The 25,580-nt window shown below is 43.3% G+C and overlaps 2 protein-coding genes across 4 annotated transcripts; both read right to left on the minus strand.

The window, feature by feature from the left end:
- Positions 1 to 207: 207 nt before the first annotated feature.
- LOC139578526 (DELTA-sagatoxin-Srs1a-like) lies at positions 208 to 3,111 on the minus strand. 2 transcript variants are annotated; one of them, XM_071406249.1, is made up of 3 exons: positions 3,047 to 3,111; positions 1,181 to 1,317; positions 208 to 1,088 (listed from the first exon to the last, which is right to left on the minus strand). In XM_071406249.1, exons 2-3 carry the CDS (start codon positions 1,282 to 1,284, stop codon positions 641 to 643), a joined length of 552 nt encoding a protein of 183 aa, XP_071262350.1. In that variant the 5' UTR covers positions 1,285 to 1,317; positions 3,047 to 3,111; the 3' UTR covers positions 208 to 640. The 2 variants fall into 2 exon arrangements, with proteins under 2 accessions (XP_071262350.1, XP_071262342.1); XM_071406241.1 differs by having other exon boundaries at positions 2,985 to 3,111.
- Positions 3,112 to 3,706: 595 nt separating this feature from the next.
- Positions 3,707 to 5,539, minus strand: LOC139578536 (uncharacterized). Of its 2 annotated transcripts, none has more exons than XM_071406272.1 (3): positions 5,355 to 5,539; positions 4,912 to 5,025; positions 3,707 to 4,382 (listed from the first exon to the last, which is right to left on the minus strand). In XM_071406272.1, the coding sequence occupies exons 1-3, from the start codon at positions 5,522 to 5,524 to the stop codon at positions 3,950 to 3,952; spliced, it is 717 nt and encodes a 238-aa protein (XP_071262373.1). In that variant the 5' UTR covers positions 5,525 to 5,539; the 3' UTR covers positions 3,707 to 3,949. The 2 variants fall into 2 exon arrangements, with proteins under 2 accessions (XP_071262373.1, XP_071262362.1); XM_071406261.1 differs by having other exon boundaries at positions 4,912 to 5,049.
- Between the last annotated feature and the right edge of the window lie 20,041 nt (positions 5,540 to 25,580).

Genomic DNA, 25,580 nt, shown 5'->3' on the forward strand with positions numbered 1-25,580 from the left:
TTTACTTTTACTCAAGTATGACAATTGAGTACTTTTTCCACCACTGCACATAACCTGCATGGTATGCAATGCATAATGTTATTCAGAAGTTGAAGACTTCATATCAGTATTAGCTATCCATTAAAGGCCAGAATAATTTTCCTTCAGGGGCAGTGTTACATAATATTTCCAGGCTCAATCAATAGAGAGAAACTCATCATACACAAATAGCTTTAGCAAAACAACAACATTTATTCCAAAGACTATTATTGTCATAAGTAGATACAGAGAGAGACAGCTCCTGGCCATGTGTTGTTAAGTAAGCTATGCACCCTCGTCCTCTGGTGAGTCATTGTTTGATTTACATTTCTAGAGAAGATGCCAGTTGAAAGAGGATGCTACTGAGAGATGAACAGTGACTTCTACAGAAAAGAGCAGATATCACTTCTGCCTGGAATCATAAACAAACTAAACTGTGATCTTAAGCAGATTTACTGGAAGGTAATGTCGTGAAATTCAGACATGTCAGCAACAAAACATACAAACAGTAGCAGTACGGCAGAAAAGTAATATCTGTTGGTGGATGGATTGGTTACAGAGGTACAACACAGCAGATGTATACTGTAGTGCTGGTGGAGAGGGTGGAGGCTGGAGGTTCCCCTTAGTGGGCCTGCTGGCTGGGAGTGAACAGCTTGTCCCATGCCTCCACCTTCATGATGGCCCTGCCCATGGGGGACATGGTGGCCTTGATGTCCAGGTAGTTCCCTTCATAGCTGATCCCTGAGCCATTGGCTTCTTCTCTTATGAAACCTTTCTGGTTCTTTTCATAGTACATCTCTTTATACAGTGACTCATCACAGGCTCGGCCCTTGTTGAAGATGCCCACAGCGAACCAGTTTTTGTAGATGTTGTAGTCCCAGGGCACACCAAACATGAGGGCCACCGTCTCGATGTAGTCGTTCCGGGACCTCTCAAAGAGGTCATAGGTCAGAACGCCATAGCTGCCCGTTGCCTTGGCGCTTGATTTGCTGAACGTGCAGACTTCGGTCTTTAGGGGGCGCACTGTGGGCTGGGGAGGGTGGTAGGTATCCCCACTCTCCAGGAATACCCTAGTGAGGACACACGCACAACGTTACGCTTTCAACATTTCCTTGAATGTACAGTGTGACAATAATATTAGTTTGGTAAAGTGTGTACTCACTTTGGGTTGATGAGACAGTAGTTGTTTGTGAGATTGGTGATCTCAATTGTGACATTCCTCCTGCTGCTCAGGTTAGCTACCACGGCCTCGGCTGACTCTGCCATTTTGGAGTGGTTCTGATATGTACCTCTTTAGTTCTATAATACAGAGACTAGCAGGGTTAAGCCTTTCAGTTAGACTGCTGTGCAGAAATACATGTGTGGTTGACCCCCTGGAATGCCAAGAGGATCTGTATTCATATCTGATCCAATTCCATCCAAAAACGTACTGTAGAATACAGTTACTGTAAGTGTCCCTCTGAAAACCTTCACTCTTCGGTACAACATGCCCTGCTCAGTGTCAAGAGGTTTTCCCCAGAATCAAATACAGTAGAGAACTTTTCAAATTTCAAAAGCAATTTCTTCTCCTCTGTTGGCCGTTTGCCTGATGACACACGACACGCACAGGTTTTAAACAGCCAGTTTAGAATGGGAGATGTAAGAAAAGCCTGAGAACTTGTGTGTAATAAGGAATATTTCAAAGCAGTTCTCAACAATAACAAGATGGCTGCTCACTCTGCTCGGCTCATTAGGAAATCTGGCTCTTTAATTACATTACTAAGTAACGGTGCAATAAGCAGTTTAGAGAGGGGAAACCTAGAGAAAATCATTTCCACTTTCATCTGCAGGGAAACGGACACAAATCAAACGGATGTCTCATGTAAACTGTACTAATAGATTCACATATGCCCAGTAATGAATCTCTAAATTGTCATCATATCAATGGTTCCTGGGGGAGAACCAAATGGAAATACGATTTGTGTTAAAAATGATCATGGGAAGGGATCAAATGTAGGTGGAATACTGTCAATCTTACAATTCCTATATAACCTCTAGTTCTACTTATTCCAGTAATACTCATAGTGGTCATGAAAAGGAGTAATATCTTACCTGTAAAAGTAATAGGAGTAATATCTTACCTGTAAAAGTAATAGGAGTAATATCTTACCTGTAAAAGTTATAGGAGTAATATCTTACTTGTAAAAGTAATAGGAGTAATATCTTACCTGTAAAAGTTATAGGAGTAATATCTTACTTGTAAAAGTAATAGGAGTAATATCTTACCTGTAAAAGTAATAGGAGTAATATCTTATCTGTAAAAGTAAAATTTGTAATATCTTACCTGTAAAAGTAAAATGAGTAATATCTTACCTGTAAAAGTAAAATGAGTAATATCTTACCTGTAAAAGTAAAATGAGTAATATCTTACCTGTAAAAGTAATAGGAGTAATATCTTACCTGTAAAAGTTATAGGAGTAATATCTTTCTTGTAAAAGTAATAGGAGTAATATCTTACCTGTAAAAGTAATAGGAGTAATATCTTACCTGTAAAAGTAATAGGAGTAATATCTTACCTGTAAAAGTAATAGGAGTAATATCTTACCTGTAAAAGTAATAGGAGTAATATCTTACCTGTAAAAGTAATAGGAGTAATATCTTATCTGTAAAAGTAAAATGAGTAATATCTTACCTGTAAAAGTAAAATGAGTAATATCTTACCTGTAAAAGTTATAGGAGTAATATCTTACCTGTAAAAGATATAGGAGTAATATCTTACTTGTAAAAGTAATAGGAATAATATCTTACCTGTAAAAGTAATAGGAGTAATATCTTACCTGTAAAAGTTATAGGAGTAATATCTTACTTGTAAAAGTAATAGGAGTAATATCTTACCTGTAAAAGTAATAGGAGTAATATCTTATCTTATCTGTAAAAGTAAAATGAGTAATATCTTACCTGTAAAAGTAAAATGAGTAATATCTTACCTGTAAAAAACTACTCTCAGCGTGTTCTCTCAGCTCTAGAGTTTAGTTTAGTAAAAACACACCTGAAAGGAGCTTTTTTTCAATCCAGGAAACAGTTTCACTACTCTGTCAAACACTCTCAGAACACCCCCCCCCCCCCAACCACATTATGTTGTCTAGCTTGGTGGGAACGAGTCCGTACCACACCCTAATCAGGGTTGGAGCTGGCAGACCAGAACAATAGATGGTTTCTGGGGGATAAAGGCCAATTATGTAAGCAGGGAGCAGTCACTCTGCAGTATACTCCGTTTCTCATGATAGATTATGTGTGACTGGATGCTTGACTGACTTGGAGGAATTGAGTGATTCGTTGCAATGGCATTGTGCAACAGAGGCACTGAAAAAGCTGAACAAGTAATACATGCACCCCTGAAGCTACGGTCATCTCTTATATGGTGCAGTTCTACAGGAAGTTGGACAAGGCAAGAATCCAAGAACCATATGAACCCTGACAGGATAATGATCAATTCTGAGCCAATAGTCACTGAATCACATTGGATTATTGTATTATGGCTAGTATAAAGTTTCTTTATGATTCAATGAAAACTGACAGTTCTAGGAAATTGAATTCAATGTATAACCATTTATTCTTAATGGTAAATATTAATGATACATGAAACTGTTCAATAGATCGGGTGTGTAAGTACAATGTTAAAGGTTATCACTAAAACATCTTACACCAATTCATTGTTAAACGTTTTATTAAAACAAACATGTACAGGTGCAGAAAAAGACACAGAATCAAATATTGTGAACAATTAGACAGTAATATCTTCCAGTTGATAAAGATTTATTAATTGGATAACATTAACCACTTAAGTTGGTTGATTTGTTCATTATTATATTTAGTACATGATTATGTATGAATATAAACTTGTTCCGTGCCGTGAGTTGGAAAAATGTCTCAGCTACCAGCTTGTCTACCCTTATTTTTGCCCCATTTTATCATAGAGCTCCACCTTAATGATGGACTTCCCAACATTGGACATGGTGGCCCTCAGGTCTACGTGTTGGGCCTTGTACTCCACCCCTGACCCATTGGCCTCTGATCGGACAAACTTGCTAAAGTCCTTCTCCTTGTACATGTGGTTGTACAGTTGCTTGTCGCAGGCGCGTGCCACGTCGAAGACGCCCACCCCTAGCCAGTTCTTGTAGAAGTTGTAGTCGTAGGGCACGGAGAACATGATGGCCATGCGTTCTGAGCACACGCGGCTCTGCATGTGGAAAAGGTCGTAGGTCAGGACCCCCACGGCGCCCGTGGCTGTGTCGTCATCCTTGGTGAAGGAGCACACCTCTGTCTTGGCGGTGCGGACGGTGGGCTGGGGTGGGTGGTAGCAGTAACCACTGGACATATACACCCTGGGGGGGGGGGGGGGGGGGGGTAGTAATGGGAATGGGGTGTCATTAAAGTTCTAATTAATTATCTGAACATTCATGTTGCTGATAAAATGCAAAACCTTACAACTGGACTTAAAGTTGTGTGAAAATATACTTTTTAACTTTTAGGATCACTGTCCCTCTACTTTTAGTCATTTCACTCTTCCTTTCTTCCTGTCCAGCCACTCTGTGCTGATGGATGGAGTGTGAGTGCTGCTATGGATTCGTAAGCAACACAGAGTGAGCCAGCGTGCAGTGTGCAATGAGCCACATTCTGTCACTTCATGATGGATAGGTGGATGTACTCAAAGCCACGTTACACATGAAAACCACCCATCCAAGAGAAGCCTGCCATAAAATATATTTACTCTGAGAAATTCCACCGAAAAGTAACAGACAAATAACAATCTGGGGATGGTCAGCTGGTTTGTTATTTGGTTAAGTAATTTCATTTCCATAGTGGTATACTGTATGTAATGTAAGGAGATTAGAGTATTGAATGCCAACATACTTGGGGTTGATGAGACAGTAACCGGTGGTGACATTGGTGAGCTCTATAGTACAGTTCCTGTTGGTGGTTAGAGTGGCTGAGACGGCCTCTGCGTTCTCTGGCATCTTGGCTGGTCTGAGCGAGTTAGAGGGGAAAAAGCTGTATAGTGATATTTAGATGTGTGGAAACAGAGTACGTCTGGAGTGTAAAGATAATGACAGCTGAAGACATAATATTTCTCTCATGAGAGTAGCTTTGCCAACACAATCAAAATAACATGAATTAAAAATCTCTTTAAACTTCCCTTCAAACTCGAACCTCAGAACGGTTTGCAGGCAGATGCATGTTTCTAAAAGTCTAGGCAAGGTAGCAAACAAACCGTTCTGATCCCAATGCATCACTTGCTAAATATTGTAGCAGGCAGAAGATGTGAATTATGATGAAGACAATGTAAGGATATTCACCTTCTAAGTTCAGAAAACTCCAGTTGTGTCAGGCAGAGTAGAGTAGATTTGTGTTTCCCCAGACTGGTGGAGGAGAGGTGGAATTGGCTGAAGTCACGCCTACTCCGATTACACTTTTGCGTGTTCGTGCACAAACACAGGTGTGGCACGGAACACAGAAAATGAGGCATACTTTTGAACGAGAGCAGCCGGGAAAAGAACGAAAAACAGGAAATACTGCATACCAATGTAATAGTTTTGACTTTTCCTGTATTTATTGGTGTTATGCTGGCTGCTGCCAGTTCTATTACATCAAATAATATGGGAGAAGATATTTTAGATAAAAAAGTAAGGGATTTGTGCCAATGAGACTGTTGTAACAAATGCTATCCATACAGCCAGCGCTACAATACTCATAGCACATTCCGTAGTACTGTGTTTTGTGCTCTGACATGATGAGGGAGAAGAAATGAAACATTGTTGCTGGTATCACTGCAGGTCTGTGAAAGATGTGGGTTCTGCATCTGTGCATGTGCATGTACCGACCTGTAACAGATTCCTCACAGCCAGGTACCACCCTATCACAGCGACGCATTGCGACACAGCCTTTAACACACCCCAGCTTCACAAACCTCTCCCTCACTCACACTTGTCAATGGAAAAATAAACACACCCTTCGTTTAATGTAAAAAGTGAGCGGGGCAATAATTACTCAGCATCAATTGAGAAACCCAGTGGATACTGGACGTCCAAAACGTCTGCTGGTTATTGGTGGCTGGGAATGACAACTGAATGAACAAGAGCTACAAATGTGTGCTTTGGAAACCCATGTAATTATCTAAGGTTGCATCCCAGATGGCAGCTTATTCCCTATATAGTTAAAAAATATATATTTCACCTTTATTTAACCAGGTAGGCCAGTTGAGAACAAGTTCTCATTTACAACTGCGACCTGGCCAAGATAAAGCAAAGCAGTGCGACACATACAACAACACAGAGTTACACATGGAATAAACAAGCGTACAGTCAATAATACAGTAGAAAAAGTCTATATACAGTGTGTGCAAATGAGGTAGGATGAGGTAGGTAAGGCAATAAATAGGCCATAGTGGCGAGATAATTACAATATAGCAATTAAAACACTGGAGTGATAGATGTGCAGAAGATGAGTGTGCAAGTAGAGATAGTGGGGCGCAAAGGAACAATATAAATAAAATAAATAACAGTATGGGGATGAGGTAGTTGGATGGGTTATTTACAGATGGGCTATGTACAGGTGCAGTGATCTGTGAGCTGCTCTGACAGCTGGTGCTTAAAGTTCGTGAGGGAGATATGAGTATCCAGCTTCAGTGATTGGCTGCAGAGAACTGGAAGGAAAGACGGCCGAAGGAGGAATTGGCTTTGGGGGTGACCAGTGAAATATACCTGCTGGAGCGCGTGCTACGGGTGGGTGCTGCTATGGTGACCAGTGAGCTGAGATAAGACGGCGCTTTACCTAGCAAAGACTTATAGATCGCCTGGAGCCAGTGGGTTTGGCAACAAATATGAAGCGAGGGCCAGCCAACGAGAGCATACAGGTCGCAGTGGTGGGTAGTATATGGGGCTTTGGTGACAAAACGGATGGCACTGTGATAGACTGCATCCAATTTGCTGAGTAGAGTGTTGGAGGAAATTTTGTAAATGACATAGCCGAAGTCAAGGATCGGTAGTATAGTCAGTTTTACGAGGGTATGTTTGGCAGCATGAGTGAATGATGCTTTGTTGCAAAATAGGAAGCCGATTCTAGATTTAATTTTGGATTGGAGATGCTTAATGTGAGTCTGGAAGGAGAGTTTACAGTCTAACCAGACACCTAGGTATTTGTAGTTGTCCACATATTCTACGTCAGAACCGTACAAAGTAGTGATGCTGGATGGGCGGGCAGGTGTGGGCAGGGATCGGTTGAAGAGCATGCATTTAGTTTTACTTGCATTTAAGAGCAGTTGGAGGCCACTGAAGGAGAGTTGTACGGCATTGCAGCTCGTCTGGAGGTTAGTTAACCCAGTGTCCAAAGAAGGGGCAGAAGTATACAGAATGGTGTCGTCTGCGTAGAGGTGGATCAGAGAATCACCAGGAGCAAGAGTGACATCATTGATGTATACAGAGAAAAGAGTCGTCCAATAAGAATGTTGTGATTGACAGAGTCGAAAGCCTTGGCCAGGTCGATGAATACAGCTGCACAGTATTGTCTCTTATCGATGGCGGATATCGTTTAGGACCTTATGCGTGGCTGAGGTGCACCCATGACCAGCTGGGAAACCAGATTGCATAGCAGAAAAGGTACGGTGGGATTCGAATTGGTCAGTGATCTGTTTGTTAACTTGGCTTTCGAAGACCTTAGAAAGGCAGGGTAGGATAGATATAGGTCTGTAGCAGTTTGGGTCTAGAGTGTCTCCCCCTTTGAAGAGGGGGATGACCGCAGCAGCTTTCCAATCTTTGGGGATCCCAGACGATACGAAAGAGAGGTTGAACAGGCTAGTAATAGGGGTTGCAACAATTTCGGTGGATAATTATAAAAAGAGAGGGTCCAGATTGTTTAGCCCGGCTGATTTGTAGGGGTCCAGATTTTGCAGCTCTTTCAGAACATCAACTATCTGGATTTGGGTGAAGGAGAAATGGGGGATGATTGGGAAAGTTGCTGTGGGGGGTGCTGGGCTGTTGACCGGGGTAGGGGTAGCCAGGTGGAAAGCATGGCCAGCCGTAGAAAAATGCTTATTGAAATTCTCAATTATAGTGGATATAGTGATCCCTATGGGCCCTGGTCAAAAGTAGGGCACTGTAAATGGAATAAAGTGCCATTTGGGACACACTAAATGCTGTGAGATGTGCTGGTGTAATTGGACCGTTGCTGACTGCTGTAATAGTGCTGCCAGATTTCAGACTTCACCAGATGGCGCCAAACATGCACTTACAGTTTGAATGGTCAGCCTTATGGACAAATAGAACTTGTTTTACGAAGGTCGCAATGCTTTCAGAAATGCACTGCTGCTTCTGTGTTGTAGTTTGAACTTTCAATATCAGAAGTTAATATTTACTGTATTAACTATGGACTGTGAAAATTTCCTCTGAATTTCATGTTATGGTCAATAACAATAACTGTGAATCACAGGAGGTTGGTGGCACCTTAATTGGGGAGGACGGGCTCGTGGTAAAGGCTGAAGCGGAATTGGTGGAATGTTATCAAACACATGGTTTCCATGTGTTTAATGCCATTCCATTTTCTCCATTCCAGCCATTATTACTATCCGTCTTCCACTCAGCTGCCTCCGCTGCTGTGAACACAGGACACACAGCAACCTTCAGCCATAGGGACTAGAGTCACAATGTTAAATGCATCTTGGTAATTGTGTTTGTGTAAGTGGGATATGTTAATAAAAAAAATCTTAACCTAATCGTATTAGTCATGCTATTTACATTCAAAGTCCTCTTTAAACTTACACACCCCAAAACTAAAAACCACAACCGGATAAGAGCTGAAGACACAATAAACATTCGACAAGATGCAGTGAAAATCCAATAGTCGGTCACAGTAATTGTTATAGTTTATGCCTTGATTGTCTTTTATCTTTGTCGCTGGGGTTCATCCGTGACTGAAGAACTGCATATTACACTATTATTACTCACGCATAGAAGCTCAAAGTTTCTGAAATATCATTGTTCCGTATATAGAACCATTTCTTATTGACCTAACACACCTACTGTATATCAATCTTTGATGTGCTCTGCTTGGTTGATGACAAATTGCTATGGAATGTTCTACACATTGCACATGTTGGGAATAAAATATAGATTGAGTTTGAGAGCGAGAGAGAAAGACAGTGAGAGAGAGAAGGAGCGAGAGAGAGAGAGAGAGAGAGAGATCAAATCACATTTTATTTGTCACATGCGCTGAACACAACTGGTGTAGACTTTACGGAGAAATGCTTATGAGCCGTTCCCAACGATGCAGAGTTGAAAAATAAAATAGTAACAGAAAAGGAATAAAATAAAGTACACAAGAATAGAGGTATATGCAGGAAGTACCAGAACAATGTGCAGGGGTACAAGGTATTTGAGGTAGGTATATACTATTAGGCAGGGTAAAGTAACCAGGCATCAGGATAGATAATAATACGAGTGAAATAAAGAACAAAGAGAGAGAAAGAGGGAAACAGATAGAGTGACTGAGGCACTCAGACTACTGCTGGCTTCCAGACTGTCTATGCCAAACTTGTATCTTGCCCCATCCCTGATGCACCATATCCAAGACTGATACTAGCAGTCACATCCATCTATAGTATATCTGGAATGTCAGACTAGTTTGTCAGGCGTTTCCTTTTTCTATCATCTGTCCTGGTCTTAGTCCAAATTTGAACATTTTGGTTCCAACCACTGTGTCTTTGTGAGACGCAGAGTAGGTGAACGGATGATCCCCGCATGTGTGGTTCCCACCGTGAAGCATGGAGGAGGAGGTGTGATGGTGTGGGGGTGCTTTGATGGTGACACAGTCAGTGATTTATTTAGATTTCAAGGCACACTTAACAAGCATGGCTACCACAGCATTCTGTAGCGATATGCCATCCCATCTGGTTTGCGCTGAGTGGGACTATCATTTGTTTTTCAACAGGACAATGACCCAACACACCTCCAGGCTGTGTAAGGGCTATTTAACCAAGAAGGAGAGTGATGGAGTGCTGCACCAGATGACCTGGCCTCCACAATCACCTGACCTCAACCAAATTGAAATGGTTTAGGATGAGTTGGACCGCAGAATGAAGGAAAGCAGCCAACACATGCTCAGCATATGTGGGAACTCCTTCAAGACTATTGGAAAAGCATTACAGGTGACGCTGGTTGAGAGAATGCCAAGAGTATGCAAAGCTGTCACCAAGGCAAAGGGTGGCTACTTTGAGTATCTCAAATATAAAATATATTTTGATTTGTTTAACACATTTTTGGTTACTACAGGATTCCATTCCATCTGTTATTTCATAGTTTTGAAGTCTAAAATGTAGAAAATAATCCAAATAAAGAAAAACCCTTGAATGAGTAGGTGTGTCCAACCTTTTGACTGGTACTGTATATATACATACATATATTAAAATACAAAAACACATTCATGGGAAGCACAAATTAAACATCACCCAGAAGAACAGTTACATTCCTCGACAAATAAGTCTACAGTCAATACTTTAAATTGCCAGAAAGGCACCAGAACATCAAGATTAAATGTATTTGGAATTTTGTTCAAGCAATACGGTGCATTAAAACTAAAATACCCTCGGAACCTCAAGAGTTAACCAATCCTGTGAATGGGTTAGGCAACTCAAGTGTCTATACTTCAACAGCAAAGTTAGATAAGATGGAAGTATATGATGTAGGGCCCACACAAAGGGAGTAATATAGAGATCTACGGGTCTTTAACGAAGTCCAGACAACCTTTTGATACAGGATGCAGTGATGAGTATCACAACTGTCACCTGTAAAAAAACGAAGGGCACTTTGGTGGTGAGAATCCAAAGGTTGTGTTCATGTTTAATGGTTCCGCCAGTTACACATTGAATGCTTGACTTGCATTCATTCCAGTATAGAAGAAATGCTAAATTGTCTAACCAACAAGGGTTGTGATCCAATGATTGTATGCAAATTCACCATTTTACATATCATATTATGGCTGTGCAGAAGTCGTATAAATGCATAGGTCTCTGTGAATGAACAATTTTGATGAATCTTTCAAGCCATCGGAATAGTCTGTAAAAGGTAAAGGTTCTCAAACATGGGGTAATGGGTGGAGGGGGAGGCGGGAGGAGAGGGGGATTATGTCGACTTCGGCGTTTGATTCATTTTGGCCTGAGACCTATCTCTGGTGACGGCGGTAGAGCGGGGAGAGGAGAGAGAGGAGAGAGGAGCGTGCTGATTGATTGCCGCAGGGGGAAGCAAGGTTCTGCACGTTACCTTTTTGATGAATAGGCTGTCAGGGCCCGCGAACAACCAAATATGGCCCCGTAAATGAATGTTTAAGCGGTTATGCTATAAGTATAAATATTAAACGTCCATTAAGGGGGATTACACTTGGTGCCACTTTGAAAAGGGACAATAAAAGGACGAGGGGGGAGGAGGGGGAGAAAATAACCCTGAACAGTGCAGGTGCATGGCTGCTTGTGTGTTTGTAATTCTCCTCTAACAAATGTTAGAATTCTCAGCAGCGGGGAAAAGTCCTTGACATTAATCTCATTTATTCTGTGTGTGTGTGTGTGTGTGTGTGTGTGTGTGTGTGTGTGTGTGTGTGTGTGTGTGTGTGTGTGTGTGTGTGTGTGTGTGTGTGTGTGTGTGTGTGTGTGTGTGTGTGTGTGTGTGTGTGTGTGTGTGTGTGTGTGTGTGTGTGTGTGTGTGTGTGTGTGTGTGTGTGTTTGCAGACCTGCGTGTGTTTTCAAGAGGCTCGAGAAGAGGAGGACTAAAGATAGGGAGGCTTTAACTTGACAGAGCATGCCAGTGCATCCCCCATCTCAAATTACGGAGCGATTAAAAGCATCCACGGTGGTGCACTTGGAGTGAGAGTGTGAATAAACGCCTGGTTTAAAGATTATTTGTGCTCAGCATGGAATAATTCCCCCTCCAAAGAGAAATCAATAGCGCTGTGCTGTATGAATACATTTGTGTCACTGCCTGCCGAGGGGACAAGGAGAGGAAACCTTGCTCAAAATGACTAAAACCCACAAATTCCAAACGATCAGTGCTGATCCAGGGAGGAAAGCCTGTGCAAGTAAGAAAGCATTGGGAGCAAAACCAGTTCAATATGGAATTTAAAATCATTGGCCCAACCGTCTTCAGTCCATTTAGTGACAGGCATAACAAGACATACCGTAATCCAAATTGAATACTAACAGCTCTATTTCACGTACACATCCCTCCCAATGTGATTTCAACCTGTTAGAACTCAGTAAGAGAAAATTCAAATTGGCAGTTTAGGAATCAGTAACTTTTGAAGCTCCTGCATTTGATTTGTCTAAATATGCAAATATATTCAACAAGCATTTTTTCAAGTAAGCATATTCCATCTAATGTTTGGCAAACATCCCCTTTTTTTCTCACCCCCCTCCCATATGTGTTTTTCACCCTCATTTGAGTAATGGCTAATCTTTTTCAATTGGGCACAGATCTTTTCTGCTTAATTATTATGCCAACTATACCAAAACAAAAACTAAATTGCACACACACACAAACACACTCTCTCTCTCTCTCTCTCTCTCTCTCTCTCTCTCTCTCTCTCTCTCTCTCTCTCTCTCTCTCAAATATACTGTACACTCTGGCTCTGCTGGGAGTGTCTTTGTTTTTCCATAGTCCATGTAAAAGGACTCAACATCTCTCTCTCTCTGTCTCTCTCTCTCTCTCTCTCTCTCTCTCTCTCTCTCTCTGGCTCTCCGCTCCTCTTCCTTGTTGCACGACCAATACACGACATTACACACTTAGTAATTAGTGGCCTGCGTAGGCCATTTACTGAATTACCTTCAAACATTGACACACGATCTGCATGTAAGTGAAATGGTTCTATTGAATAGTTGCCGTGCATTTCCACATCCTCAGACTGTGCTCTCTCATCCTCACATTGGCTAAATGATGAACGCCAGCTCTCTGTCTGGGACTGATCCTCTGACAGCAAGACAGACAGGAGATCAATACACACAACTGCCCATCTCATCTCTGTTCTGTGCATTGGCTTTTCCTTCTCTTCTCTTAAACCCCCCAACCCAACCCATGCCCTGCCACTCCGTCCCCTCTACAAACACATGCCGTACCCTCCCCTCCTTCCAACCCATCCACCTCCACTTCGCTCAGTCCTGCTTTATAAAAAATATGATCCCATTGACCCAAAAGCCGATGGGAAGTGTTGCTCTATAAACAGACTGATGCTCAATAGGAGGCGCTGAGCCCCCCAGGAAGGGCACGACTGCTGTAGTGGACAGGTGTGTTTCTGATGGAGGTAGTGGAGGGGGGCGGGAGAAGTGTGGGTGGGGGGACATCTAGCATCTGAGTAGTTTGGCATCATTTATCAGTTTTATTGCTTTACTGTCTTGTTGCTATCTGCCACCATCCCTGGCCAACCCCCACTGCCCTTCCTGCACCCGTGACCCCTGTTCCTACGCCACGTTCCCTTCGATCACTCCAGGTTCCTCCTGTGCAATTAAGCGGCGGCAGAGGGCGGGTAGATGAAAGGTGTGACATTTTGCTTTTGACTGCAGATGAATTCGGAGCAACGGAACGGACGGATGTGTCCAGGCGTGAATATGGATTTATTTTCCCTGCGTTCCCACACTAGTCCACTTTCCTCACTCCCGCTCTCCGAAGTGATGGGACCTGGCTTTAAGAAAGGGCGACATGTGCCTCAGACTCATCCTAAATCATGAGTTGACAGTTTAAAAGGGCACGATGCAATGGATGTGTTTTTTCTGTCTCCATGGTTATTTTTCCCACTCGATAAGCTGGGCTATGTGTTTTGCACTTGTTTGTGTATTTGGTGGAGAGAGTATGTGTTACTGTTTCTCAAAAGGGTGTGTTTGTTGTTGTTGAGTATCTCTCTCCTCCTTGAATCCCTCCTAGTTACGGTTCCTTCTGTCTTTATAGTGTCAGTCATAGAGTGCGTGTGATAGCTGTACTGATGGACAGATGCCATTGGTTGAGATGGAGCAGGGCAGCATGAAGGTTGTGGGCCCTAAAAAGAGTCCACCCAACCCAAGTCCAATTGTGTCACCCAAACACTAACAAACACTTTAATCATCTAATAATTAATGTTTGCTCACAGTCAGTCTCAACCCTCTCCTTAGGTCCCCTTAATCTTAAGGATCCGCCCCTTTTTTTTCAAATTTTTGCCTAAAATGACATACTCAAATCTACCTGCCTGTAGCTCAGGACCTGAAGCAAGGATATGCATATTCTTGATACCATTTGAAAGGAAACACTTTGACGTTTGTGGAAATGTAAAATGAATGTAGGTGAATATAACACATTAGATCTGGTAAAAGATAATACAAAGATTTTCTTTTGTACCATCATCTTTGAAATGCAAGAGAAAGGCCATAATGTATTAATCCAGCCCAGGCGCAATTTTGATTTTGGCCACTAGAAGGCAGCAGTGTTTGTGCAAAGAGTTAGACTGATCCAATGAACCATTGCATTTCAACATTTTGTATCAACACTACCCAAATGTGCCTAATTGCTTTTATTAATACATTTTCAAGTTCATAACTGTGCAGTCTCCTCAAACAATAGCAGGCTATTCTTTCACTGTAATAGCTACTGTAAATTGGACAGTTGTAACGGCGTTCCTCTTCCTCTTCATCCGAAGAGGAGGAGCAGGGATTGAACCAAAATGCAGCGTCGTGATATGACATGATTTATTAAAGTAAAGACGAAAAACACGAAAACACTTTAACAAACTACAAAACAACAAACGACGTAGACGCACCTGAACATAAGAACTTACATGACACGAAGAACGCATGAAACAGGAACAGACTACATAAACCGAACGAACTAACAAACAAACCGAAACAGTCCCGTGTGGCGTAACATACACAGACACTGACACAGGAGACAACCACCCACGACAAACAAAGTGAAAACACCTACCTTAATATGATTCTCAATCAGAGGAGATGAAAACCACCTGCCTCTAATTGAGAACCATATCAGGTACCCAAAACCAACATAGAAACAGAAAACATAGACTGCCCACCCAAACTCACGTCCTGACCAACTAACACATACAAAAACTAACAGAAAACAGGTCAGGAACGTGACAACAGTGCAGTTAGATTAACAAGAATTTAAGCTTTCTGCCCTTATCTGATATGTCTACGTCCTGGGCATTTGTTTTGTTACTTACAACCTCATGCTAATCACATTAGCCTACGTTAGCTCAACCATCCCGCGGGGGACCCACCGATCCTGTAGAGGTTTTAACTTCACTAGGGTAGGGAGCAGCATTCTGAGTTTTGGATGAAAAGCGTGCCCAAATGAAACTGCCTGCTACTCAGGCCCAGAAGCTAGGATATGCATATAATTAGTCGATTTGGATAGAAAACACTCAAAAGTTTCCAAAACTGTTAAAATAATGTCTGTGAGTATAACATAACTGATATGGCAGGCAAAAACCTGAGGAAAATCCAACCAGGAAGTACTATTATTTTGAAAGGCTGTTGTTCCATTGAAAGCCTATCCATCATACAACAACTTAGGACCCAGTTCACAATATCTATGGCTTCCTTTACATGTGGCCAGTCTTTAGGCATTGTTTCAGGCTTTTACTCTGAAAAATGAGAGCGATACAGCACTTTCAATGAGAGGCCAGTGGAAATTTCCAGACATGAGTCCTGCCCATGATCGGGAACGCGCCTTTCTTGTTTCTCCTTTTCTATTGACGAAGCTTTTGTCCGGTTGAAATAGTATTTATTATTTATGACAAAAACAACCTGAGGGTTGATTTTAAACATCGTTTGACATGTTTCTATGAACTTTTATTGTACTTTTTTGACTTTTCGTCTTTATGTTGAGAGCGCGCATTGTGCCTTTGGATTTCTGAACTAAACCCACCAACAAAACGGAGGTTTTTGGACATAAAGAGGGACATTATCGAACAAAACGAACATTTATTGTCTAACATGGAGACCTGGGAGTGCCACCAGATGAAGATCATCAAAGGTAAGTGATTAATTTTAACGCTATTTCTGACTTTTGTGACACCTCTCCTTGGTTGGAAAATGGCTGTATGGTTTTTGTGGCTAGGCGCTGACCTAACATAATTGCGTTTTGTGCTTTCGCCGTAAATCCTTTTTGAAATCTGACACAGCGGTTGCATTAAGGAGAAGTTTATCTTTAAATGTATGTTAAACACTTGTGTCTTTCATCAATGTTTATGATGAGTATTTCTGTAATTTGATGTGGCTCTCTGCATTTTCACCGGATGTTTGTTTGAGACAATGATTACTGTACATAACGTGCCAATTTCAACTGAGGTTTTTGGACATAAAGATTAACTTTATCGAACAAAACACACATTTATTGTGTAACATGAAGTCCTGTGAGTGCCATCTGATGAAGATCATCAAAGGTTAGTGATTAATTTAATTGCTATTTCTGACTTTTGTGAGCCCTCTCCTTGGCTGGAAAATGGCTGTATGGTTTTCTGTGACTAGGCGCTGACCTAACATAATCGCATGGTGTGCTTTTTCCGTAAAGCCTTTTTGAAATCGGACACTGTGGTGTGATTTACAAGACGTTTATCTTTAAAATGGTGTATGATATTTGTATGTTTGAGGAATTTGAATTATGGGATTTCTGTTGTTTTGAATTTGGCGCACTGCAATTTCACTGGCTGTTGTCGAGGTGGGACGCTAGGGTCCCACTTGTACCAGAGAGGTTAAAGGCAAAGTTTACCTAAATTCCAGAAACTCCCAAGTGATTCCATACATTGAAACTAGTTCAGTGGAGTTTCCCCTCTCTCCCTCTCGCTCTTTCTCTGGAGTGCTGTCACAATGGCGTGTATAAGTGGCAGAGGAAGTCAGGCGCAGGAGAGTCAAATAGAGTGTAGAATGGAGTACTTTAATTAAAGTCCCAGTAATCTGCTCCATAACACTCACGGAAAAAATATAAAACAAATCTGGGTACGAAGACCCGTCGCACACCTATACACAATCAACACAACACTTGACAACGAACAATCTCTGACAAACACATGAAGGGAAACAGAGGGTTAAATACACAACAGGTAATGAATGGGATTGACAACAGGTGTGTGGGAAGACAAGACAAAACCAATGGAAAATGAAAAATGGATCGATGATGGCTAGAAGACCGGTGAAGTCGACCGCCGAACACCGCCCGGACAAGGAGAGGCAACGACTTCGGCAGAAGTCGTGACATTACCCCCCCCCTGACGCGCGGCTCCAGCAGCGCGTCGACACCGGCCTCGGGGACGACCCGGAGGGCGAGGTGCAGGGCGATCCGGATGGAGGCGGTGGAATTCTTTTAACATGGAAGGATCTAAAACGTCCTCCACCGGAACCCAGCATCTCTCCTCCGGCCCGTACCCCTCCCAGTCCACGAGGTACTGAAGGCCCCTCGCCCGACGTCTCGAATCCAAAATGGATCGAATAGCATACAGCCGAGACAATGCGTCTGCCTTGACGTTCTGGGAGCCTGGTCTGTAAGTAAGCGTAAACACAAAACGAGTGAAAAACATGGCCCACCTTGCCTGGCGAGGATTTAGTCTCTTCGCCTGCCGGATGTACTCCAGATTGCGGTGGTCAGTCCAGATGAGAAAAGGGTGATTAGCCCCCTCAAGCCAATGCCTCCACACCTTCAAGGCTTTTACGACAGCTAACAGCTCTCGGTCCCCCACATCATAGTTACGCTCCGCCGGGCTGAGCCTCTTCGAAAAGAAAGCACAGGGGCGAAGCTTCGGTGGCACACCCGAACGCTGAGAGAGCACTGCTCCTATCCCAGCTTCGGATGCGTCCACCTCTACTATGAATGGCAAAGAGGGATCCGGATGAGCCAACACAGGCGCCGAGGTAAACAGAGCCTTCAGTTTACCAAAAGCCCTATTCGCCTCGGCCGACCACTGCAAGCGCACCGGTCCCCCCTTTAGCAGTGAGGTAATGGGAGCTGCAACCTGACCAAAACCCCGGATAAATCTCCGGTAGTAATTGGCAAACCCTAAAAAACGCTGCACCTCCTTTACCGTGGTTGGAGTCGGCCAATTACGCACGGCTGTAATGCGGTCGCTCTCCATTTCCACTCCTGAAGTGGAAATCTGATGCCCTAGGAAGGAGATGGATTGTTGGAAGAACAAGCATTTCTCAGCCTTGACATATAAATCATGCTCCAACAGGCGACCAAGCACCCTGCGCACCAAGGACACATGCTCAGCGCGTGTAGCAGAGTATATCAAAATATCATCGATATACACCACTACACCCTGCCCGTTCAGGTCCCTGAAGATCTCATCTACAAACGATTGGAAGACTGATGGAGCATTCATCAACCCATATGGCATGACCAGGTACTCATAATGACCTGAGGTGGTGCTAAATGCCGTCTTCCACTCATCACCCCTCCTAATACGCACCAGATTGTACGCACTCCTGAGATCCAATTTTGTGAAGAAGCGGGCCCCGCGCATTGACTCCATTACTGTATTGATCAAAGGTAGCGGGTAACTATATTTTACCGTGATTTTATTAAGGTCTCGATAATCAATGCACGGGCGTAAACCGCCATCCTTCTTCTTCACAAAAAAGAAACTCGAAGAGGCGGGTGAAATGGATGGCTTAATGAACCCCTGACGCAGGGATTCAGAGATATAATTATCCATAGCCACTGTCTCCGCTTGCGACAGAGGATACACATGACTCCTGGGATATGCAGCGTCTACCAGGAGATCTATCGCACAATCCCCCTGTCGATGGGGTGGTAATTGAGTCGCCTTCTTTTTACAGAAGGCGAGTGCCAAATCGGCATATTCTGAGGGAATGCGCACGGTGGAAACCTGGTCTGGACTTTCCACCGTAGTAGCACCAACGGAAACCCCTACACACCTACCTGAGCACTCTCGCGACCACCCCGTGAGAGCCCTCTGTGGCCAAGAAACAGTGGGGTTATGAGTAGTTAACCAGGGTAGGCCTAACACCACAGAATACGCAGGGGAATCAATAAGGAAAAGACTAATCTTCTCCTTGTGACCCTCCTGCGTTATCATAGACAAAGGTGCGGTGACCTCCCTGATAAACCCTGACCCTATTGGTCGACTATCTAAGGCATGAATAGGGAAAGGCATATCCACAGAAACAACAGGAATCCCTAAACTATGAGCAAAATTTTTATTAATGAAATTCCCAGCCGCGCCTGAATCTACTAGCGCCTTATACTGGGAATGCAGGGAAAAATCCGGAAAGGTGACAGAGACAAACATAAGTGCAGCAGAGGGCTCTGGATGAGTATGGTGCCTACTCACCTGGGGTGATGCTAGAGTGCCCTGCCTGCCTTCTCTATTCCCAGAGGAACCAACCCGGCACCGATCAGCAGTGTGATCTCTGCGATCATAGATGGTGCTCGAGCGGGTACCCCCTCCGGTCTCCCTGCGCACCATCCCTCCCAATTCCATAGGTTCGGGAGAGAGAGTGCGGGAGGATGGAACAACCAGACCCCGATCTAGACGTCCCCGAGTAGCCAGCATGTTGTCCAGCCTGATGGACATATCCACCAGTTGGTCGAAGTTGAGGGTGGTGTCTCTACAGGCCAGCTCCCGACGGACGTCCTCGCGTAGACTACAACGGTAGTGGTCGATCAGGGCCCTGTCGCTCCATCCAGCGCCGGCAGCCAAAGTCCTAAACTCCAACGCGAACTCCTGAGCACTCCTCTTCCCCTGCCTCAGATGATAGAGGAGCTCACCTGCTGCTCTGCCTTCGGATGGGTGGTCGAATACCTTCCGGAAATGGCAGATGAGCTCCTCAAAATGGTCCAACACCTTATCCTCTCCACACACAGCGTTGGCCCACTCCAGGGCTTTCCCGGTAAGGCATGAGACGAGGGCGAAGCTTTTCTCACGGTCTGATGGTACTGGAGAGACCGTGGCCAGATACAAGTTCAGTTTTAGGAGAAAACCCTGGCAGCTGGCAGTATCTCCATTGTATCCCGTGGGTAGGGATAACTGGATCCTGTTCTGTTCCGGAGGATAAAAAACGTTCAAAGGAATTCCAGGTGGTGGTGGAGGTACTGGACAAGCTCCCTGTCTCTCCCAGCGGTCCATACTCTGGACAATGCGATCCATGGCAGCGCACAGACTGTCAATCTCCGCCGCGTGTTCCAGGACGCGTTCCTCAACCTCCATTAGCGAAGTGCCTCCTCCTGCTGACTTCATTTTTTATGGTCAGAGATTCTGTCACAATGGCGTGTATAAGTGGCAGAGGAAGTCAGGCGCAGGAGAGTCAAATAGAGTGTAGAATGGAGTACTTTAATTAAAGTCCCAGTAATCTGCTCCATAACACTCACGGAAAAAATATAAAACAAATCTGGGTACGAAGACCCGTCGCACACCTATACACAATCAACACAACACTTGACAACGAACAATCTCTGACAAACACATGAAGGGAAACAGAGGGTTAAATACACAACAGGTAATGAATGGGATTGACAACAGGTGTGTGGGAAGACAAGACAAAACCAATGGAAAATGAAAAATGGATCGATGATGGCTAGAAGACCGGTGAAGTCGACCGCCGAACACCGCCCGGACAAGGAGAGGCAACGACTTCGGCAGAAGTCGTGACAAGTGCAGAACTGAGACAGCTGCAAAATTGAGTCACGTGACTTGTGACGTTGTTGGATGCAGGCCTCACTCTGCTCCGCAGTCAGTAATTGTAGGATTCACACATCTGCAAACTGTGGACAAATTCATTGTTTTATTGAAAGTGTACAGCTGAATTAGCTATTTTTGTTAAAAGTACTATCAGTTTTGAGTCAGGAAATGTATACTTTTCAACGTAAAATATTTGCGATTATTTTATATAATTTGTTTATGTAGCAGATTGCCATGGCAGTGGAGATGGGTAACAACTGCACATGAGCGCCCTTGTGGGGGACACCTGCTACTTAGAAACGTCACGATAATATGCCCTTATATGGAGGTTGGTGTCACATGTTTTTTGGGGAGTAGAACTAGTGAGGATATTGAAAGGTGCCGTATGTAACTGTTGGGGTGACCCGGGAAAAAAAGAGGGTTCTAGATCGGTCATTCTCATTGAAAGCAAGTCTAAAAAGCGGTAGATCGTGCACTATTTCTATGCTTTCCGTTTCACCTGGAAGACAGTACAGGGACATTATAGTTCTCTTAAAAAAAACAACCAAGAACCTGTCTGATGACGTCAGGAGGAAGAGTAGCCTACTAGAGGGACGTTGACGTTGTCAAACCTTATTTAGTTGAGCCAGGGTAGCCTATTCTGACAAAAAATGTAGGCAAATTGAACTTCAGATGGCAGCCGCCGTTTTAGAAACACTTCCCCAGGATCAACACAGTCTGGTGGTTGAATGCACAAGACAAAAGATTTAAGTGCCTTTGAACATGGTATGGTACGTCTACATGATATGGTGTAATGCTAATAACACAATAAGAACACCTCAAACGTCAAGGATCAGGCTACATACACCCAAACGCTTGCTTTCTCTTCTCAAACACACCTTTGTATTTTGGCACTGTGCCAGATCCAGTCCATGGAAATACAGTAGAAACAGCTGTTTCTTTTAGTACCCTTCAGTTTTCTGCCCCCATAATTTCAGATTGCACATCTCGTTCATTTTCATCGTCGCTGAAGTGCTTGCTACACACACACACAGCGATGTAAAGTTGGCTGCAGGAGTTTGTACATCGTATTTACTACTTCTAATTGCTGCTAACCATTTTCTGCATCTCGATGTATCTTTTACCGGAAACTGTGACATTTTGTGTCTTCTTCCATTTATTTCCTGTATAAAGTGCAGCCAGGGAGCAAACACCAGCCTGCTCTTGCTACCATCAATTTTCCACTTTGCATAACTAACTTTAATTGTCATAAGGCTAACTCTACGAACTTTCGCAACAGCTCCTTCTCCCACCAAATAAAATTGTGACATCAAGCTCCATATAAGGGCATATCGTGAGTAGGGTGTCCCCCAGGAGGACGCACATAGTTGTCACCCATCTCCACTGCTGTGGCAATCTGCTACATAAAATAAGTATATAAAATTATCACAAACGTTTTAGGTGGGAAAGTGCGTGTTTTACTTTTTACAAAAATAGCTATTTTGTCCGCTTTCAATAAAATAATGAATTTGTGAAGTTTGCAGATTTGTGAATCATGCATTCACTAACAACGGAGAAGAGCGAGGCCTGGATCCAGCAATGTCAAGTATCATATGACCTGTTTTTGTAGTTGTCTCAGTTCTGCAATCCAGGGAGCGAGAAGGGGAGAGGGCAAACTCCACTGAACTAGTTTCAATTTATGGAATCACTTGGGAGTTTCTTGATTTTGGGTAAACCTCTCCTTTAAACTTTGCTTCAGACTGAAGTAGAAATGGTCCTCAACTCTCAAGACCTGCTTTTGAATCACCAGAAGGAGAGGTTAATGGCATAATTATTCTAACAAACGTTTCAATGATATTTAAATGTCATACTTTGGAATATGAGCACAGAAGATACAGTACATGCAGTATGAGCCTTTGCACATTCAAATGGCAAACCTTTAAGGCATGTTGAAATTCTAGGCACATTCAGTAATAAATCTGTCAAATCTAATTTAATAGAGCACAGTAACCTTCATGGGCTATGCAAACTGCTATCATTTGATATAAATGTGATTTTCATGTAATTGGGACTGGCGAGTGGTGATCATTCCATCAATGTGATTTTTGTCTTCTTCAGTTCTTGGTTACCCGTCAGTAAGGGGAAAATAATCCCACTTTTCTAATACACTATAATAACTAATTCACTTGCCTAATTATCATTTATCGAGGGAAATTAACATTTGTTTTAAGACACTGCTCTCTATAGTTTCCACAGTATGTCTATTCTTGTTTATAACTTATAGTAATTGCAAACGTATCAGTTGCGTGAAATTGTAGACATGATTGAGACGGTAAGAGAAATGTACCAGAGTATATCTGAAGACAGGGACATTGAATCATTCTCTACCACAACTACTAACACCATCTATTGTTTATTGATTGCTGATGACCTGTCATCCACAGAGGCTGAAGGTCAAAGTTCCTGCCTTCTCCTTCTCGCCAACGACCCCTTAAACTTGAGAAATCCATCATCAATATTGACACAGCTGCTCAGCTTCAATGAAGACTGCTCCCCCCAAAAAACATTAACAATGCCAGGTGCACCAGGTGCATATTTCTAGAAAGAAAAAAAATCTCCACTCAAGAAAACTTGATGAGTATGATCCCACTCCAACAGAAACAAGCTCATTTGAGGCAGCCTGTGAACATTGCAGTACGGGTGCTAAAACGTTTGCAGAGCTGCCTGCCATGATTGCCATCCATGGCAATTGAGATACTCGTAGAGGACACTTGAGTACCTGATTCATTAAGGTGGGTTTTATACAACAAAGGGAGACAATGAAAAAGAATGATGTTCTCCCGTGATTTGTCCATAATACAGCTCTCTCTCTCTATCTCTCTCACTCTCCGTTGGAGGAGGATGAGGTAGAACCAAATTAGTGGGTGTAAACATCAGAGCCAGACATTGGCCAAACAGAGACACGGAGGCAGGCAGGTGCACTGAGCTCCTCTGTCTCTCTGTAGCTCCCTAGCTCAGCTTGCCAGTTCACAGAATGTCAAGCGTGCTCCAAACATGCTGCGTTTAGAGAGCGCAATGACACTCAACCTGCTCTGAGACGCAGGGAGGCCCTTGAGTGCTTCTTTCATGTGTGTTCATCCACGGAGCGATTTAATTCCATTGTTTATTTCCTCTTTCAAGCATTTGTAGGTTAGATACTGGCTCTATCCCTGGTGGAGCTTCTCAATATGTAGCTAGTGACTCAAGAAAGTCTGGGGTTTGTCATTTGTCTGTCTGAGTGACATTGTGATGTGGCCACAGCCGTCTCACTGGCATACCCTGCTAAAATCAAATGTCATTTTATTCATTCGTCACATGCGTCGTAAACAACAGGAGCAGACTAACAGTGAAACTCGTCCTTGTAGGCCCTTGCCAACAATGCAGAGAGAAAGAAAATAGAGAAATAATAGAAAAGTAAAACACGTAATAATAAAAGTAATAATAAATACACAATGAGTAACGATAACTTGGCTATGTGCATAGGGTACCAGTACCGAGTCGATGTGCAGGAGTACAAGATAATTGAGGTAGATAAGGGAATAAAGTGACAGATGATAACAGTAGCAGCAGTGTATGTGATGAGTCAAAAGATAGTCCGAGTAGCTACAGTATTTGGTTAACTACTTAACTATCTATTTAGCAGTCTTATGGCTTAGAGGTAGAAGCTGTTCAGATGCCTGTTGGTTTGAGACTGGTTCCGCTTGCCGTGCAGTAGCAGAGAGAACAGTCTATGACTTGAGTGGCTGAAGTCTTTGACAATTTGTAGGGCCTTCCTCTGACACTGCCTGGCATAGAGATCGTGGATGGCAGGGAGCTCGGCCCTAGTGATGTACAGTATTAGGCTGTACATACTACCCTCTGTCGCGCCTTGCCAAGCAGTTGCCATACCGAGTGGTGATGCAGCCAGTCAAGATGCTCTCAGTGGTGCATCTGAGGACTTTCTGAGGATCTGAGGACCCAAATCCTTTCAGCCTCCTGAGGGGGAATAGGCCTTGTTGTGCCTTCTTCACGGCTACATTAGTGTGTGTGGACCATGGTAGATCCTTAGTGATGTGGACACAGAGGAACCTGAAGCTCTAGCATGTCATATGAATGTTAGATTACATGAACACTCAATATTGGACAACATCGGTTTCCCTTCTTTATTGGCTTGATCGACCAATCGCGGGGGGACAAAGCATCCATCAGACAACGACAGGACCAATCAGGAGCATTGATCCACTAAGGCTCCCAATTAGCAATAATCAGCCCGCTCTTTAGCCCAGAGGATACCAGACTATTGATCTTAACATAGTCTCTTAACTCTTCAAGCATTCTTTTTCATTAGTACTGTGACCTAACAGCACACAGAGACAGTGAGAGAATTGCTCTGGAGAGGGAGAGAGAAAGACAGAGTGACTGAGTGAGAGAGAGACAGAGAGAGAGAAAGAAAGAGAGAGAGAGTGCAAGAGAGAGAGAGAGAGAGAGAGAGAGAGAAGCAGTGAATAAGCAGCCAGCAATTAAGAGACAGATGACAGTTGTCTTTCAAGGGAATTCTCTGAGAAAGGGAAGGCGTTGGGAAGTTAAAGGCCAATTAACCTCTTTCTGATAACTGAGCTTCAAGAGAAGAAGAGAAAGGGTGTGAAAAAAATGACAGTTTGTTAAGGAGATCCTTCATAATTTCCATGCAGCAAACAGAAAAATGATAGGATATGTGGATGCTTGTTCTTTCCAGAGAGAAAGAGAGGTGGAGGGAGATTGTGAGGATGAGATATGGATGGTGGGAGACACAGAGACCACTAAGGCTTTGTCGTTAGTGATGGGTCAGCTGAGGATAATAGTAGATCTGTCTGGATCTATCTACACACAAAAGT

This window comes from Salvelinus alpinus, chromosome 1, assembly GCF_045679555.1.
Source record: "Salvelinus alpinus chromosome 1, SLU_Salpinus.1, whole genome shotgun sequence".
NCBI classification, from domain to species: Eukaryota; Metazoa; Chordata; class Actinopteri; order Salmoniformes; family Salmonidae; genus Salvelinus; species Salvelinus alpinus.